Source organism: Mus caroli, chromosome 10, assembly GCF_900094665.2.
Source record: "Mus caroli chromosome 10, CAROLI_EIJ_v1.1, whole genome shotgun sequence".
Classification (NCBI taxonomy): Eukaryota; Metazoa; Chordata; class Mammalia; order Rodentia; family Muridae; genus Mus; species Mus caroli.
Window position 1 is genome coordinate 64403338 of NC_034579.1, and position 18413 is coordinate 64421750.

Sequence of the window (18413 nt, forward strand, 5' to 3'; positions counted from 1 at the left end):
AGGAAGGAAGGAAGGAAGGAAGGAAGGAAGGAAGGAAGAAAGAAAGAAAGAAAGAAAGAAAGAAAGAAAGAAAGAAAGGAAGGAAGAAAGAAAGGAAGAAAGGAAGGAAGAAAGAAAGAAAAGAGGGAGGGAGGGAAGGAAGAAAGGAAGGAAGGAAGGAAGGAAGGAAGGAAGAAAGAAAGAAAGAAAGAAAGAAAGAAAGAAAGAAAGAAAGAAAGAAGCCTGCTGGTTCTTCATAAGTCAGGAAGAAGAGCTGTGTCAGCAGGCTGAGTAGTGGATCAGGGTGTTGGTCTTCCTGCTAAGACTCCTGTGCCAGTCCGATACATCCACCCAAGCATCCTCTGAGGACGCATCCTCTGATGTGTCCTCCCAACCCTCTGAATTCTTTTCTTTTGGTTTCTGCCGCTTTCCTGAGATGACAATCAAGCTGGGACCTCCATCTTATTCTCTCAATGACTGGTGCAGCACATAGAACTGGGGCCCCTGAGAATATTTACAAAGCCCTTCCTAAACAAAATGTTTGATGGTGGTAGCAATATTAGGCAAAGAGCAAACCTATCAGTTTGGGGCATTGCCTATATGCCCTCTTGAGCATGCCTCCAAAAACTTTGCTTCAAATTATTTTCTTGCCAGGGCAGGCTCATTTAAATTCACCAGCCTGCCATGTTCTCTCCCTCTGACAGGTTAAAAGTATATTGACCTCTGGGCCAAGAGCCCCAGCTGAGTCTACAGTCTCTGGCTCTTCATGTCCCCTGAAAACACTGGGGACACAAGGAGGAGGAGATGGTTTTAGTTTCCTTTCCTCCAGTCTCTCTGCACTTCCAGACCCAGTGTGGTGGGGGAGGGACTCCTCGGGCTGCTCTGGGTCAAATTCTATTTGTAGATACAAGGGCAGGGCTGGCCTAGATCACTGGGTTCTCTTGCTTGTTCCACCACAGAGTGGCTAAACAGAGGACCTCAAGGGATGGGGGCCGGTGGCAACTTTCCAATGGCATCCTGGTGGCATGCCCTTTATTCCTGGAGCTGGCCTCCAAGCGTTAGAGCAACCTTGTAGCCACCTCACTCATTGAACAAGCCGGGCCTTGCAATTGCTTGAGTCTAGCCCCCAGGGTTCTGTTTCACAGTAAAGCAGGAACCTTGCCATTGCGTAAGGACACTCCTTCATTCTGTATGGCCGGGCATGAACTGGCCTGAGTAGACAGGCCCCTCCCACTTACTGTTAAGAGACACTGGGAGCAGAAGGGAACAAACAGCCTGTGCTGATTTCACACAGCTGAGGATGCAAATAGCAGGGTTTCCCAGTTTCACAGACAGTAACTGGTTTGATCTGCACAAGTGATGGCATCGGCTTGTACCCTGGCGGCTGGAATCTATGCAGATCAAGGAAAGCTTTCCAAAGGACCTGTTCCTGAAGCACAGAGGGGGAGACGAGATAGGTTTTCAGGCAGCTGTAGATACCGTGAGTGAACACAAGTCATCCATTCTAAATGAGACCGCCATCGGGAGTGGATGGATACAGAGCCCCTTTCTTCTTCACAAGCACATTTTTAGGATGCTGACAGCTTTCGTTTTCCTTTCTTTTTCCTCCCATAAGGTTTTTGTTTGTTTGTTTGGATACTACCTGCCTTCCATGGGCATTGTTTTGTTATTGTTTTTAATTGGTAGGGTTTCTTTTCAGATGAAGTCTCTGTAGCCCAGGCTAGCCTAAAATTCATTATGTAGCCCAGGGTGGACCTGAACTCCCAGAGATCTGCCTCTTCAATTGGGTATCGGTGTGAGTCAACACAGTGGGCTACTATTACTATTAGGTATTTTTCTGATTTTTTCTTCCACTTTGAGTGTGTGTGTGTGTGTTTCTCAGCAACAGTCCACCTTGGTTTTAAAGAGAGGGTCTCTAAGTGAGACCCGGAGCTTTCTAATAAGGGTAGCCTCTACCTCTTTGGTGCTATGGTTTTGACAGCAGCTGCAGACATGCTTAGTTATACCTGGGTGCTGGGGATGGCAAGTATAATATGTCTGAGGGGACGTCTCCATAACCTGAATAGAAAGGGGGTGTGGGAGAGAAGCGCTAAAGCCACTTCTCAGGGTGGTGGACATGGCCAGATTCTGCACCTTTTCTGACTTCTCAACCCTCCCACACTCTCCACGATGCAGGCAAGATTCTGAAAATGTCATCGATAAAGAAATAAGCTGAAAAGGGCTAGGCGGCTCAACTCTTAACTTTGCAGGAGGTAGTCCTTGCCGCCTAAGTTAGAACGCAGGCTTTGCGTGGTATGAAGGGAATTTTCAAGCTGTTAGATAGGCATAGTTCTCTTCAAGAATTCAACAGACAGAATGTGAATGGGGCAGAGGGTGAGCACACGCCACATTGCAGACATATCCCTGGAGCGAACGGTGTCCACACATTCGTTAGCCCCTGGAACCCTAAAGTTTTCTGCAGTGGGCTTCGGTGACAGCGCAGAGAGCCATGCATGGTAGGTAGCTCCGGCTTGAGTTGCTTTGCACCACAAGCTAGTGACAGCCTGGTTCTACTTCAGGACACCTGACGGTCTTCACACAACTTCTCCCTCCCTCTTCGACCTCCTGGACACCCACATTTCCCGCGGAGTTGTCCCAAAGGAAAGCCCTTGGCATCTTATACTCCCCACTGCCAAAGAGTACCAACTTCACAAAGTTCTAGGTTTCTAGTTCGCTTTCCTCTGGGATCGCTGCAGCTCTGGCCAGGAGGCTCCCAGCGACCCCGGGAAGCCAGGGAGAGCAGGCGACCCTTGTATTGATTTCCACACAGGCTCCTCGCAAATGCACACGGTGCTTGGCGGGGGGCATGCGGGAGAGCTTCGGGGGACCAAGGGGACTCGGGTCCGGCCCTCCCCCCACTCCTAGCCGGGCCTTAAGCTACCGGTGTAGACGCAGCGCCCCTACCGCCGGCTTTTCCACCGCCTCCATCTCCTCCTCCTCCGCCTCCTCTTCCTTCCCCCAGCGGGCGTGCAGTCTCAGCCGGTTCAGACTGGCCAGGGTGCCCCTGCAGAAGAGATCTGAGAGTGGGACCACCCCGGGAGTGACTTCCCGGGGTGGGCGGTGGGGGTGGGGAAGGTGGAGCCGGCCGGCCGGGCTGCACTCCATGTGTCCCGAGGGCAGAGGGCGGCGGCCGTATATTGCGCGCAGCGGGACTGCTCGCCCAGCGCAGGGCCCGGATCAGTAGCTGCGGCCGGAGCTGCGCCCGCGGCCCCAGCCGAGGCCGGGACTCAGGTAAAAACCCCAGGAACTGGGAAGGTCCAGGCGGGAGCTGTCCCCTCACCCTGCAAACTGCACCGAAAGGAGGCGGTGCTGTCACCCGCGGGCGCACAGCTATCGGCCGGCTTCTGGTCTGCCCGGGCTGAAAGCGCCCTGAGAGCGCCGCGGAGCGCTCTGCACCCTCTTCTAGAAAGAATAATTGCCTCTGCAAAAATACTCGCACTGTTGCCTTTTGCAGGGAGAATGGGGGAGATGAGAGCTCGGAAGTAGGCGGGTGCCACCGGATGAGTCTCCCGGGATACCTTCTGCGGGTGCTGGTGGCAGATCAGAAAGAGGCGTGTGACCCAAGTGGGTCCTCACTTCCCAGAGGGCCTCTCCCGAGGAGGTGGGCTCAGGTGCTGGGGAGAATCCAGGCTGGGGCGCATAGGTTTGGTAAACTGCAAGGACAGCAGCTCACGTTGCGGGCAGGTCCTGCCGGGTTCCAGGCAGGGCAGCACCCGGGCTGCGCTCCAGGGTGTAGGAGCCTAACGGCCAGGCGGCTCCTCCGCCACCTGAACAAAACTTAGAAGGATTTTGGTGCGCATGCCTCAGCTCTGGTTCGCCTAGGGAACCCTACTTTGGTTTTAGCCATGCACACAGAGGCTTCAGGGAAAACAGCAAGCCATGGAACTTGACCATCAATCAGGTCAGGATTTTACTTCGTTCTTGGAATGTCAGGTCTATGCAGCACAAATGATCCGGAAAGTTTAGGCAGTGTTTACACTACAGATATTATTTACATATTATTTATGTTGATATCTTACTTGCCTCATTGGGCCCATCTGATGGGCTACAGCTCAGTGGTAATAGTTAGACATCTTGAATTGCCCAGATTGGCATGTTCACCTAGAGCAGAGCAGAGCAGAGGCCACTCACATACTCTTAGGCAACAGACGGAGTGAGCTAGGTTGGAGAAAGAAAGGGTGTGCCGATTGGTTACAGCCTCCGTTAAACACTTTGTGAGCACAAAGAGTAGTGTCGGTACCCATTAACCACTCTCGACTAGCAAATAGAAATTTGACAATAAAATCTTTTCACCTGCCAACTGGCAATAACTTGTATATTCAGCACCACCGATGTCCGAAGAGCAGGTTTCCTTGTTTCCCATCCTTCTGTGTTTGGGTAAGTGGAGAGACAGGGATCCTAGTCGTCTCTAATGAAGATTCTATAGAAAGGGCCAGGGGCGTGGTAAGATGGCAAAGAGTGACATTAGGAACTCTGGACTGGATTTTTCTCTTCTCTTCTCTTCTCTTCTCTTCTCTTCTCTTCTCTTCTCTTCTCTTCTCTCTTTCTTTCTTTCTTTCTTTCTTTCCTCCTCCTCCCCCTCCCCCCTCCTCCTCCTCCTCTTCCTCTTCCTCTTCTTCTTCTTGTTTTTTTTTTTGTTTGTTTTGTTTTGTTTTGTTTTGTTTTGTTTTTTTGAGACAGGGTTTCTCTGCGTAGTCCTGGCTGTCCTCAATCTGTAAACCAGACTGGCCTCGAACTCAGAAATCCACCTGCCTCTGCCTCACAAGTGTTGGGATTAAAGACGTGTGACACCACTGCTCAGCAGTATTTTCTTTGCTTGGCTCTGCAATACCAGCTATGACAGTGGGGAGTGGCTGGTGTCTGAATGTCCCAGCAGGTCCTAGGCTTCAGGTACAGCAGGCCACTGCCTAGAGCAAAGGTTTTCAACCTTCCTAATGCTGCGACCCTTTAATACAGTTCATCATGTTGTGGTGACAACCTCCCCCCCCCCCAGCCATAAAATTATTTTCATTTCTATTTCATAACTGTAGTTTTGCTGTTAAGGATCATAACGTAAATAAAGGATATGTAGGATATCTGATATTCGACCCCTGTGAAAGGGTCGTTGTACCCCAAAGGGTCGCGGCCCACACGTTGGGAACCGTTGGACTAGACCAAGAGGCTAATGCTTAGATAGAGGACATCAGATTTGCCATCTTTATTCCCTTCTTCCACTTTTGAACCCTCCTTTTTTTTGTGGTCCTTTTCTACATTAAAACTTCCCCCAACTTGTACAGATAGACTGCTGTTGTGTGAAGAAGAAGAGGGGTTAAGGAGACAGGAATCAGGGTCTTTTTTTGAGGGACCATAGCTCTCTGGAAAAGAATCATCTAGCGAGAAGTATCATTCAATTTTAATTCAGGATTGTCAAAGAAGAGAAGCTGGTATTCTAAGCCAGCTTAGTGTTTATGTTTAGGGTTGTTTTTGTTTTACACCAAATGATTCTTTGTGGACAAAAGGGTTAAACTATAATTAATTATTGAGTCCAAAAATAAAAAATAAAAGGTGTGTCCTCTATTTAGTCTGGTAGGAAAGACAGCATGCTTCTGCATATGTATGGTGTAAGATGTCAGGGAGGAAGGAGTCCAAAGGCAGCAAGACTAATATTTACTATTATTAAATAACAAGAACCTAGAGGACTACAGGCAAACGTTTATGGTGGGTTCAGGGTCTCAGCCAAGACTGGAATGGAGAGAGGAGTCTCCCTGGTGGAAAAGGGTCCTATTGAATGAGAGCCTAGCACAGGTGGGGGGAGCGGGCTGTGTTCCGAGGAAACACAGCTGCTGGGAATGACTGGGCCTTGGAATTTACACTAGCTGAGGAGGCTGGCAGATAAGGTGGCAATAAATGGTATAGCTGATGCTAACACACTGACTCGAGTTTGAATGTTGCCCTTGGGCTGTGTGGTAACCACCTAGGTGTCCTTGAATAGGTTTTTGGCCTCCAGTTTGGTCTTCTGAGTTGCCTCTAAAATCAGTAAAGGATTAAAGGCCCATGTTCATTTCCCATCCACATTGCTGGGAGGTGTGTGTGGGTGGGGGGATGACAACTAATGACTCTAATAGCCTTTCACATCCGGTTGCGATTGTCTCTAGACCCACCTGGGCCAATAGGGTAACAATACACTATCTTATTTCAGTTATTCATCATCTTAGTAACTACTGGTGCTTGTCCAACCTATAGTCATGAAGAGCCACCCAATTTTTATTATAGACTGAGAATTTTCATCACTCAACTAAGGAACTAGTCCATCTTGGGGCTAGCGAGATAGCCCAGTTGTGAAGAACATGAAGAGAACCCAAGTTCAGTAGTTCCCAGCACCCACTTAGATCGCTCACAACTGCCTCTCCCTCCCTCTCTAGCTCCAAGGGGATAGAAAGAAACCTCTGACCTCCCGGGCACCAGGAGTCATGCGTGTACACACACACACACACACACACACACACACACGCATACAATTAAAAATAATAAAAATAATAAAAATAATTCCTTAAAAGAAAAAAAAACCCAGCCGACCCAACATTTGAACCTAAGCTTCCCACTGTCAGAGCCTGTCCTTTGAGCTATGGCTTTGCATCCTTGGATGGCTCCTGCAGGGGAGGGGGAGCCCTCTCTTACCATCCTTATCCCCATCAGTGCGATTAACACTGTTCTACACACTCTGTTCTGGGGCACATTTCAGTGTCTTTGTTCCCTCTAAGACTGTTCTACAGAGGTGGGTGTGGTGGCTCACACCTCTAATACCAGCATGCAGGATGATGTGGGAAGGAGGATTGTATTTTGGAGGCCAGCCCAGCTCCACAGTGAAAAATCTCCCTTAAACAAACCAACACACCCTAGTACATCATGTTGTGCTTTAAAAGAAATTCTTAATCCTGAGCAGACGTGGAATACGAAGTCAGGAAAATGTTAGCAAACTTGACAGCCTTAAATATGAAGATGAGAGTAGCCAGAGTTTCTGAGGGACCCATGATCCCCAAGGCTCTCATTATTTCTGAGAATCTCTCTGTTTCTCTCTTAAGTCACCTGTGCTATTTGGCCATCATGGTGGGGGAAAAAATCGTATAGAACGGTAGATACTCTTTAGATTCGTTTAGTTACTTTGTAAAATACAGCATTTATTTGGTGAGATGTATAAGGAGAGTTTAAGTAGCAAATGTACTATATTCCAAGGAGAAAGAAAATATCAGAGCTGGGCAGTGGTGGTGCACACAGAGGTAAGAGCAGACAAATCTCTTGAGTTCGAGGCCAGTCTGGTCTACAAGGCGAATTCCAGGCAGACTGGTTTACACAGATAAACCCTATCTCGAAAAACCTAAGACAGAGAGAAAGAGAAAGAGAGAGAGAAAGAGAAACAGAGAGAGACAGAGACACAGAGACAGAGACAGAAAGAGGCAGAGAGAGACAGAGAGACAGAGAAGGACAGAAACACACAGACAGAGAAAGACAGAGACAGAGAGAACAGAGAGACAGGGAAAGAGACAGAGAGAGAGAGACACACACACAGATAGACAAAGAGACAGAAAGAGACGGGGGAAGACAGAGACAGACACACAGAGAGAGGGGAGAGAGGAGCAGAGAGAAGAGAAAAGATGATACATCGTATCTGGTAACCCTGTCAGCATCTCCTTTGAGGCCGGCCTGACTTTGCTTTTCTCATCCCGGTGACAGATTCTTGGTGGGCTGGTGAAAGGGAGGCTGCTTAATTCTGGTGCACAACTTGGGGTCATATCGAATGGGGAATTCAGATGTCAGATTGGGTTCTAAATAATCACATGTAAGTTGTACAAGCACATGAGACACAAGTGCAGTCTCACAGTGGACATCTTTGCCAGAACACTCCCCAGCCAAGCTCTAGGCTGGGCTACACGGAACAAATGTAGCAAGATCTCAGCAGCACAAAGAACATGGTGAGGGCAGGACCCAGAGCCCGGATCTTGCCAAATGTGTGTAGATCTGGGCGTGGTGGCTGCGTGTTTGTATTCTGTTAAACCTTTTGGCGCCCGATAGTTCACACATCCTGCTTGATATCTTTGATGTTGGACAGGACTTAAGCTAGGTGGCTATTCACCGGCTTGTTGAGCAAAGTCAATGGTTCCAGGTGGGACAGACCCTGGATGAACAAAGAAGGCTTCGGGGATGGGGGCGGGGGGATGCGTGTGCCCGGGAGACACTAAGCCATTCAGTGCGCTTAGCATTTCATCCAGACTCAAGAACTTATTAGAGAGTAGAAGAAACCGGAGAGAGATTCATCCAACCAGGGCCAGAGTTACTCAGGTCCAGCTAATTATTACATAAAAATAAGGGCCCAGTGTTGATAGACTTTCTGTTTTCTTTTTTGGGGGAGAGGAACCCAGAAATTCGGAATTTTATGGGTAGCCTTCCAGTTTTTGAAGCATTGGCAGTTCATTCAAATCCACCCAAAAACAAGAACAAAAGTTCCCTCACTGAGCGGGGTCAAACCAAACCATCTTGGGGCCAGATTTGGCCTTAACATCGGCCATGTGTGATGCAGTGACCTTAGCCTGAGTCCACTGACTCATAGTTGGCCTCTTCCTTGTTAGAATGTCACTGCCCCTTTGATGGCGATTTCTGGCAAGTGCTAGGCTGCTCTGGTGTTCGCTCGGTTGCTGTGATCAAACACCACCCAAAAGCAACTTAGGGAAGGAAATGATTGATTTAGCTCACATTTCCAGGTTAAGGTCTATTACCAAGGAAAGCCACGGCAGAATAACAGGAACTTGAAGCAGAAACAGTGCAGCTTGTTGGCCCTCTTGCAGGGGTGTTCTTATCCAGCCCAGCACCACTTTCCCAGGAAATAATAGTCTGGACCTTCTTACAACAATTGTTAATCAGGAAAAACCCCACAGATATGTCCACGGGACACTCTGATCCAGGTTGGTTCTCTCTGTCTCTGTCTCTCTGTCTCTGTCTCTGTCTCTGTCTCTGTCTCTGTCTCTGTCTCTGTCTCTGTCTCTGTCTCTGTCTCTGTCTCTCTCTCTCTCTCTCTCTGTAATTCCCCTCTCCAGTGATTCCAGACTGTATCAAATTGACAGGTCATCAGATTCAGCTTCAGACAGCTACCAAGCTTGAAGGTCAAAGGGCATTTATTTGCTTATGACCCTGCTGTATATCACAGCAGAAACTTCAGCCACTAATGACTTCTGCTAATTGTTCCTGCCAGTGACATTTAGTACGGCTGAGTTCCAGAATCCAGAGGAATTTCTCTGAGTACTCTCCTTGCTGCTGTTCTGGGCTCCATCTCAGTGAGACATAGTAAACTGGCTTTCTCTTGGTCAAGGTGTATTTAGAGGCCAACTCAAGATGCTTGGAACTCTGCATTGCCTTTGTGCTGCAAGATTTGCCCATACATTCACTCTGTTCTCTCCCCCCCCCTTCTTCCCCCTTTTCTCCCTTCTCTTCCTCCTCCTCTTCCTCCTCCCCTCCTCCCCCTCCTTTTGAGATAGGACCTTACTCTATACGTCTAGCTGGCCTGAGACTCATGATGATCTGCCTACCCCTTCCTCCCAAGTGCTGGGATTAAAGGGGTGGTGACATCGTGGTGCCAGTCCCTCAGTAAACTTAGAACAACCTGGGGCTCTCCTTGAATTTTGCTCTTGTGAGTTGAATCATGATAGCAGTTTAGATTGTTTTATAGTGCATTTATCTGAGTCCAAAAGGGAAAGGAAAACAGCATTATGGGATTCCTTAACGATTCCAAAGGGAATTGTGCAATGGACTTCTTTAACTGAGCTGCATTTTAATTTTTTAAAATTCTATCTATTCATCTATCTATCTATCTATCTATCTATCTATCTATCTATCTATCTACCTACCTACCTACCTACCTATCTATCTATCTATCTATCTATCTATCTATCTATCTATCTATCTATCTATCTATCAAGACAGGGTCTCACTTTGTAGCCTTGGCTAGATTATCTATCTAAAAAACAAGGCTGACTTCAAACTAATTGAGTTCCACATAGTTCTACCTCTCCCCAGCACTGGATGAAAGGCATGTGGCACCCTTTCCAGCTGCAGAGTATTTTCAGAAATGGATTCTGGGATTGGACAGGCTTGTGTGTGTTCCTTGATTCATGTCAACAGCCTATTTTATAAACAAGTGGGTCTGGGTGTAGCTTGAACTTCAGGGCAGACATGGATGAAGAGAAGAACCCATTTGAACAAACAGAACGAGACCAGTGCATTTAGAGAGGCTGTAGACCTTATGTGCCTGAGCTGGCCTGGAGAGAATACACAGAGGGTTTGACACTACTGTACAAACCCACAGCTCTTATGCTGGAGCCCTAATAAGTCAGCCCTGACTTGCACTTTAGTGAATATGGCAGCTGTCTCCACCAAATATGTAACTTTAGCATTTATTTGAATCTTATTTTTTAATTGACATAGTATTTTTTTACATAGTATTCTGTGTGATACTTAAATTTGTGTATACAGTGTAACAGTGGAAAGTCAAATCAGGGTCATTAATGATTTCTATTGCTTCCGATATTTATTATCGTATGTCTCTTTCAGTTACCTTGAAATACGTAATGAAATGTTCCTAAATGCAGTTACCCAGCCGGGCAGTGGTGGCGCAAGCCTTTAATCCCAGCACTTGGGAGGCAGAGGCAAGGGGATTTCTGAGTTTGAGGCCAGCCTGGTCTACAGAGTGAGTTCCAGGACAGCCAGGGCTACACAGAGAAACCCTGTCTCGACAAACAAAACAAAACTGCAGTTACCCTATAATGCTAAACATTAGGATGAATCCTGCCTTAACTGGATTTTGGTCGCTATTGTCTAGCCTGTCTTCCTTCACCTGTCACCCTCCTTGTCACCTTTGCTAGCTCCTGGCAGGGGGCTCTGCTATACTGGATACTCTGATGTGTTGACCTTTTTAGCACTTCAGCAGGCTAAAGGTAGCTAAGACATGAAGGAACGCACAGGAAATCATTACATCTCTGTCCATCTCCGTCCTGTTGGTCCCCTTGAGAGACAGGATGACGATCGTGTAAATTGGGGGATGGTGATGGATCAGTGACCAGGTGTCAGTCAACACCACGAAAACTTGTCTACCAAGCCACAGTTAATAGCTTAATAGGCACTTCCTTTGCTAAAGATTTGCTATCCCGGACACTTACTGTGAGAAATTACCCTATTCTTGTACTGCGTGTTGAAATATCACCTGCAACAAGGTGGAAGGGTAGTCACTGACAAAAAGAGCTTCTTAGCTATTAAGAGGGACACAGTCTTGACTCTTACCTTCCTGAAAATCCATGCCTGCACTTTCCCAAAGTGTTATAATTTGGGGATTTAAATGAAGTTGGCTCTTAATTGGCATTTGTCTTTACAGAACCTGTCCATTCAATAAGATGTTTGGTTGCTCCCGTTCCAGGTTTGGGGAATTAAAACTATCTTTTCCTTAAATGGGATTCTGAGCAGGAATTGTCAGGATAGGTCCTTAGAGAGGCTCAGGGGATAGATGGGGAGATAATAATGTGTTTACCAGAGAAGCACAAAGACCTGAATTCGATTCCAGCACCCACATAAATAAGGCAGGTTGGTGGCCCATGCTTATAACAGGAGCACTGAGGGTGGGGTGGGAGGAGACAGGTGAATCTGTGAGCCGCACCAACCAGCCAGCTTGGCTTAAATGAACAATTCTATGCCAGTGGAAGACTGTGCCTCCAAAAGATGAATTAGGGACTAGCGAGATGGCAGGCAAAGGTGCTTGTCACCAAGGCTTGTGACCCGAGTTCGACTCTCTGCACACACGCTGCAAGAAAAGAAAGGACTTGCACAGATTGTCCGACCGATGTCCACACATGTGCTGTGGGCACACATGCAGGTGTACATACAGAGACACAAATGATAAAAAAAAGTAATAAAATAAAATAATAGACATAAAAGAGGATGAACATCTAAACTTTTTTTTCAATTTTGAACCATTGCAAAAACACTTTAAAAAAAAAACCCTTAATCAGCACATAAATAGTGCAGGAGTAAGCAGATAGTCCCATGGTGAGCAGCCGTGTGCTGATTTTAAAAGAGACTAGGATCATATGCAACCTCAAAGGCTGTTACAGGAAACAATAAAATGTCCAAATGGTGATTTTTTTTTGTCAAAAAAATTTATAAGAATGCATGCTCAGTTTTGCTTACTTGAATGTGTGTGTCTTAGTTAGGGTTTGTATTCCTGCACAAACATCATGACCAAGAAGCAAGTTGGGGAGGAAAGGGTTTATTTAGATTACACTTTCCACATTTCTGTTCATCACCACAGGAAGTCAGGACTGGAACTCAAGCAGGTCAGGAAGCAGGAGCTGATGCAGAGGCCATGAAAGGATGTTACTTACTGGCTTGCTTCCCCTGGCTTACTCAGCTTGATTTATTATAGAACCCAAGACTATCAGCCCAGGGATGGCACCACCCACAATGGGCCCTCCCACCCTTGATCACTAATTGAGAAAATGCCTTACAGCTCCATCTCATGGAGGCATTTCCTCAAGGGAGGCTCCTTCCTCTGTGATAACCCCAGCTGTGGCAAGCTGACACACGAAATCAGCCAGTACAGTGAGGTAGCCCTGGGACTATGCTCAGGCTACCAAAGATGGAGATGTGCCATCAGCTCCCCTTCAGACTCCAGAAGCCAATGAATGCATCCTTGCTGCAGCTCAGGAATCACAGTTGGAAAAAGGCCTTCGGCTGACAGCCCTCGGGGATGGGAGTGCCACACCAGAAGTTACCATGGCTTCCTATGGTCATGAGGAGTGGGCAGTACTGGTGGTATATGGGCCAGCCCCAGGGCTGGACTAAAAACACTTCCTAAGTGTCTTAAGCCTCTTCCTTTACAAAAGTTCCACGTTACTTATTTATTATGGGGGCAGGCATGCGCATAGCACAGCGTGTGTGTGTGTGTGTGTGTGTGTGTGTGTGTGTGTGTGTGTGTGTGAAAGCGTGTCTTCCCCCGTGTGGGTTCCAGGGAAACTGCATTTGAGGAGGTGGCTTAGCAGTTTAGGGTACCTGTCTCCAAGCCAGAAGACCTGATTCAAGCCTCTTTGTTCTGACCCAAGAACACTCCTATTGCGCTCTTCTTATTAATCCACCATTTCCTGGTCGGTCTCAGAAATGAAAAGGCTTGGAGACTAAAATCAATGGTTTCTTATGATAGCGAAAAGGAGAGAGCCAGGTGATGGAGATGGTTGAGGAAGCCATTTCGCGATCTGCCTTCTTATAATTCAAAGAAGTGTTGTAGTGGTCGTGTGATTTATGCAGATTCTAAGTGAAGATGTAAACTTGATAAGGCAGTCATATTGTATAGTTATCCATGTTATGTGTTTAGAGAATTTTCTTTAAGTCAGGAAAAGATATTTAATTTTTATTTATATTTTAAGATTTATTCAAAGTGTGTGTGTGCACGTACGTGTGTGTGTGTGTGTGTGTGTGTGTGTGTGTGTGTGTGTGTGTGTGAGAGAGAGAGAGAGAGAGAGAGGTAAGTGAAGTGCCTGCAGAGTCCAGAAGAGGGCGTTAGAACTCCTAAAGCTGTAACAGTTATCAGCAGCTGTGAGCCACCCAATATGGGTCCCAGCAACCAAATTGGGGTCTTCTGCAAGAACGGCTCAGCCATCTCTCCATCCCAGAAAGAGGTATTTTTACCCCGAACTCTGTACCCACCACCCCCTAAAGGCTTTTTTACTCTTTTCTGGTTGTTTTCTAGAGCCTTCGGCGAACCGCCGCATTGATTTCATCTCACAATGGAATTTCAGAAGTCACCTGACGGAGGGTGGGGCTGGGTGATTGTGGTCGTCTCCTTCTTCACCCAGTTCCTCTCTTACGGATCCCCGTTAGCTGTTGGGGTCTTGTACGTAGAATGGCTGGATGCCTTCGGTGAAGGAAAAGGAAAAACAGCTTGGGTGGGATCCCTGGCGAGCGGAGTCGGCTTGCTTGCAAGTAAGTGGATATGTTTGTATGGTTTTTTACTCTTTAAGCGTTTAATTATGTTTGCCGTGTCATCGACACCGTACAGAGCATGGAAGGCTTTTACACGTTTTAAACATAGTATGTATTTTTCTGCTTGCCTTTGAGACTGCTCCAGGGGATGAGACACACTCTTCTGCCCCCAGTGGGCACCCACATACACATGTGAGAACACACACACCTCACCCTCTAACGAGGAACACACATATTCCCATGGATATGGTAAGTACAGAATGTCTACAATGTGCTGGGATATCCACAGTATGCTGGTGATTTCTGTGTTTTCCAACCTCTGACTCCTCCTCTGACTCGGCACTAGGGTCAGTTTGCACACGCCCGCCAATCACAGAAACCTCCTCAGAAAAATATCCCACAGCAAGGCAGTCATAGCTCACGGGGTGACACTCTTTGGGCTTTTTGCAGGGGTTATATGAAGATCTATTTTGATAAACAGTTGTATGTGGTGTGGTAGTGGTGGCTCTGCTTACAGCAAACAGGGAAGGATTTTTTCTTGCTAACCTTTTGACCATGAATATCATGTACCACTTCAGTGTCTTGAGTCATGGTTTTGAGTTCTGCAGTGATTTTAATGACTTTCGCTCTGTCCTATGGCACTATTTAAGCACCAAGTGGGCTAAGACAGGCACAGGAGGGTACACATAGGGTTTCTTCCTGTATACTAAGATAGGCATGGGTGGAATTGGTACACAGAGAGTCTTCCTGTGTCCTATAAACTTATCGTGATTCCAGGAGCAAAACCGATCTCTGCCCTGCGGAGAAACTCAGCACATGGGGTGCAGTGATTCATAAGGTGTTTTTGAGTTTTAAAATGGGTTTATGAAAGTCTGCTTAAAATAACCCAGAATTAGTCATTCCTTTTTAAAGATATGTCTGCCTCTTGGCTATTAAAGGGGTTGCTGTGGACGAATGGCAGTGGTATCCAGTTGGTAAATCCAAAACAGGATACGTAGGTGTGGGGGAAACCCGGCAGGCTCCTCTGACCTTCTTAGATAAGAAACTAAGCATGACTAAACAAGTGGAGAAATCTTGATGTTGCAGAGTCAAGAGAAACAGGAAGTTTGCCCAGGATCTGTTTGAAAGAGTTTTTAAACAATTACTGCAAGGCTGGAGAGACAGCTCAGTGGTTAATAATATTTGCTGTTCTTAGAGATGCTTCCTACCAGTTAGGTGGTTCACAACTGTCCCCAGTTCCTGGGGATCCAATGACCTCTGGACTCTGTGGGTACCTGCATGTACATGGTGCAATGCATACACTCAGGCAGGCAGGCACATGTGTGTGTGCTCACACACACACACACACACACACACACTCTACTGTAAAATTAAAACAAGATTGCTTGTAAAATTGCCAAAGTGCAAGCGGCTAGTAACTGATATATTCATAAAGAGGTCTGAACTAAATTCATAAAGAGATTTGAACATATGGCTTTCTGGAGAACAACCTGGTATGGAGAGGAGTTTTTTTGTTTTGTTTTTGGTTTTATAGTGTGTTCCTTTATTTCATCATTTCTATTAGTAAATTCTTAGACAGATCAGTGATTATCAGGGATCCCAGAAAAGGGTCCAAGGATAATTGTAATGCTATGCCCCTTAGCACATGGTAGGAGAACAAGGCTTGTCCCAGAATTAGTTCAGGTGGGAGGAGAAGATACGTGGCATCTGGGATGTGGAGCAGAGACACAGGCATAGAAGCTGAAGTTGGTGTTCCTTAAAAAATAACTCTGCCCCCCAATATCTCCATGTGCCTAAGTCAACATCTCCATGTCCCTAGGCCAACATCTCCATGTCCCTAGGTTAACATCTCCATGTTCCTAGGCCAGCCACATTTGTCTCAAGGGTGAGGGTAAGCCATCTTCATTTTAATAGGACTGTCTACATAATTTATCAACCCCAGAACAATGTGAAAGAAGAATCCTTGCTTAAGAATTACTAAGTGTTTCATGACAATGACAGAAGACCATGGCCCTAAAAACTGGGCCTTACTTATCTAGTCTAAGAAACCAGCGTGGTTCAGGTGAACTCGAGATACGGACGTAAGTGGACTTCTGGGAAAAGTTGGAATTATAAAGGGTAAGTTTGGAAACACTGTTACCCAGAGGCAAAGTAGGTAATTCATCTTCATGTTTTCCCCCTTGGAACCATGGGATCGCTTTGACACATAATCTAATCTGATCTCTACTGATACCTACTCATGCCAGACCTTAGCGGTCCTTCAGGTCTGGACTTATGTGATGTTGGACCTGCCCTTCTACATCCCTTAATATGTTTAAGAATGGCAAGAATTCTGGATGTGCTTGAATGTAGCATTTTGATAACCTATGTCAATGTTCACATCATAATCGGAACAACATGGAGAAGGAAGAGTCACAGTAGGCTAGCTGGCCTTTGGAAAAGTTAAGCACCAACTATAATTGAATATTAGTTATCTGACCCAATTTTCGATTTTTCTTTCAAATGCTTATGTTTCCCAAGTATGAGGTCATTTAAAAAGAAAACACCAAAACGGCTATGAACTTCACTTTTTGTAGAGGTAAAATTTTGGCTAGCAACTACATTGTCTGTGCAGAACAAATTACATCTCACAGTGCTTCCAGGAAATCCCGAGTGTATCCTATTCGGAAGCCACTTTGGCGGTGTCAACTCATTTCCCACACATCTCTCTAACCTCCTTTGTTGTTCTTGAGAGCACCGATAATACATTTTCTCATTAATGTTTAAGTGTAAGCTGAAGGGCTGATACTGCACATTCTTCAGATACCATAAATGTAAGGGACTATCAAAGTAAAAGTGCATACGTGTTCTAAATGAGGCGGCTTCAAATTGCTGGCTTTTTAGATCAATGGACTTTTCTTCCAGCAAAGAAAAAGAAAAAGAAAAACAGAAAAAGAAAAACCTAAAATATATGGAATTAGAAACATTAACAAAATTAGGATGAAAACCTGTACTCAAAGGCGCTTGGGATAGCCTGAGTCAAACTCAAGTCCTGGCTCAACCATACTTTAGGCAGGCAGCCTTGGGCAGGCCATGCATCTTCTTGGAGCCTGACACCAGCTACCAGATGAGGAGGCGTTTGAACCTGCAGCTCAAAGCTCTTGAGAATGAGCATAAAAAAGGAGAAGAGCTGAGAGCATTTTAGTGAGGAACTCATTAAAAAGACATGGTGGAAGAGAGGGAGAGCAAATACTTCTGGAAGTGTGTGTGTGTGTGAATGTGTGTATGTGTGTGAGAATGTATGTGTGTATGTGTGTGTGTGAATGTGTGTGGGTATATGTGTGTGTGTTTGTGTGTATGTATGTGTGTGTGTGAATGTGTATGTGTGTGTGTGAATGTGTGTGTATATGTGTGTGTGAATGTGTGTATTTATGTGTGTGTGTGTGTGTGTGTGTATGTGCACAGTACTCACTGCAGAACCACATCCACCTGCCTGTGTGCCTTTGTTCTGGGAAAATCAGCTGGCATATCTTTTGTTGCTAGAGAAGGCTGGGAGGTCTCAGATATAGAGAAGCCAAACAGAGACCTAGTGTTTCCCGGTTTTTGTTAGTATTGAGAAATCATCCTGGGGAGGTTACATATATACGAATTGTAATTTTTATATAATATTTACATATACTAAAATTATATATTTTAATATCATAGATATTTATAAGTAGCTTATATTATATATAATTATATATTTATATTGTATAATACATGTTATATTATATATACACACATGTATACACATTTTGAGACGGGGTCTCACTATGTAGCTCTGGCTATACTGGAACTCATTGTATAGGCCAGGCTAGCCTTGAACTCACAGAGAGCTGATCTGCCTACTTCCAGAGTTCTGGGATTAAAGGTTTGTACCACTCCACAATGGTCTGGGAGGTCTTATTACAGAATAGAACTATACACTCAAGAGGCAGGGTGGGCTTCCTAGATAGCCCTGCCTTATAGCCTTCTCTCTTGCTAAATCTGTGTGTGTGTGTGTGTGTGTGTGTGTGTGTGAAGTATGACATTAATTGGGCTTGACAAGGAGCACAATGTGACATTTGTCATATTGTGGTGCAAATCAGAAATCAGAAGGCTATACATGCAGCCTGCAGTTGCAGCTCACTGTCCTTCAACCCGAAGCCATTTCTGGATGTTTTGATTTCTCTTCTTGTTTATTCTCCTGCTGTTTGCCTTGGTCTCACTGTATCTGACAGCCAAGCTCTATGTCATGATCTTGGGACTGGTTGGTGACTTAGGGAGATAATTTGAATCATGATAGCATATAATTGCTTAGCTGTTGACTCTCAGGTATTCCAATTAAGTTTCCCTGAGAGGAGGCCCAGACTCAGGATTTTTTGCTTTGTTTTTGTTCCTTTTCT

General features: G+C 45.8%; 1 protein-coding gene across 2 annotated transcripts in view; it reads left to right on the forward strand.

The window, feature by feature from the left end:
* The first annotated feature begins 2975 nt into the window (after positions 1 to 2975).
* Slc16a9 (solute carrier family 16 member 9) overlaps positions 2976 to 18413 on the forward strand; it is a 41412-nt gene continuing 25974 nt past the window's right edge. The window contains exons 1-2 of one of the 2 annotated variants that reach the window (XM_021174718.2): positions 2976 to 3249; positions 13778 to 14010. In XM_021174718.2, coding sequence (XP_021030377.1) covers positions 13815 to 14010 — 196 coding nt within the window. In that variant the 5' untranslated portion in view covers positions 2976 to 3249; positions 13778 to 13814. Of the gene's footprint in view, positions 3250 to 4344; positions 4396 to 13777; positions 14011 to 18413 lie in introns of those variants that run through there. The other variant, XM_029482894.1, reaches the window with a different exon arrangement.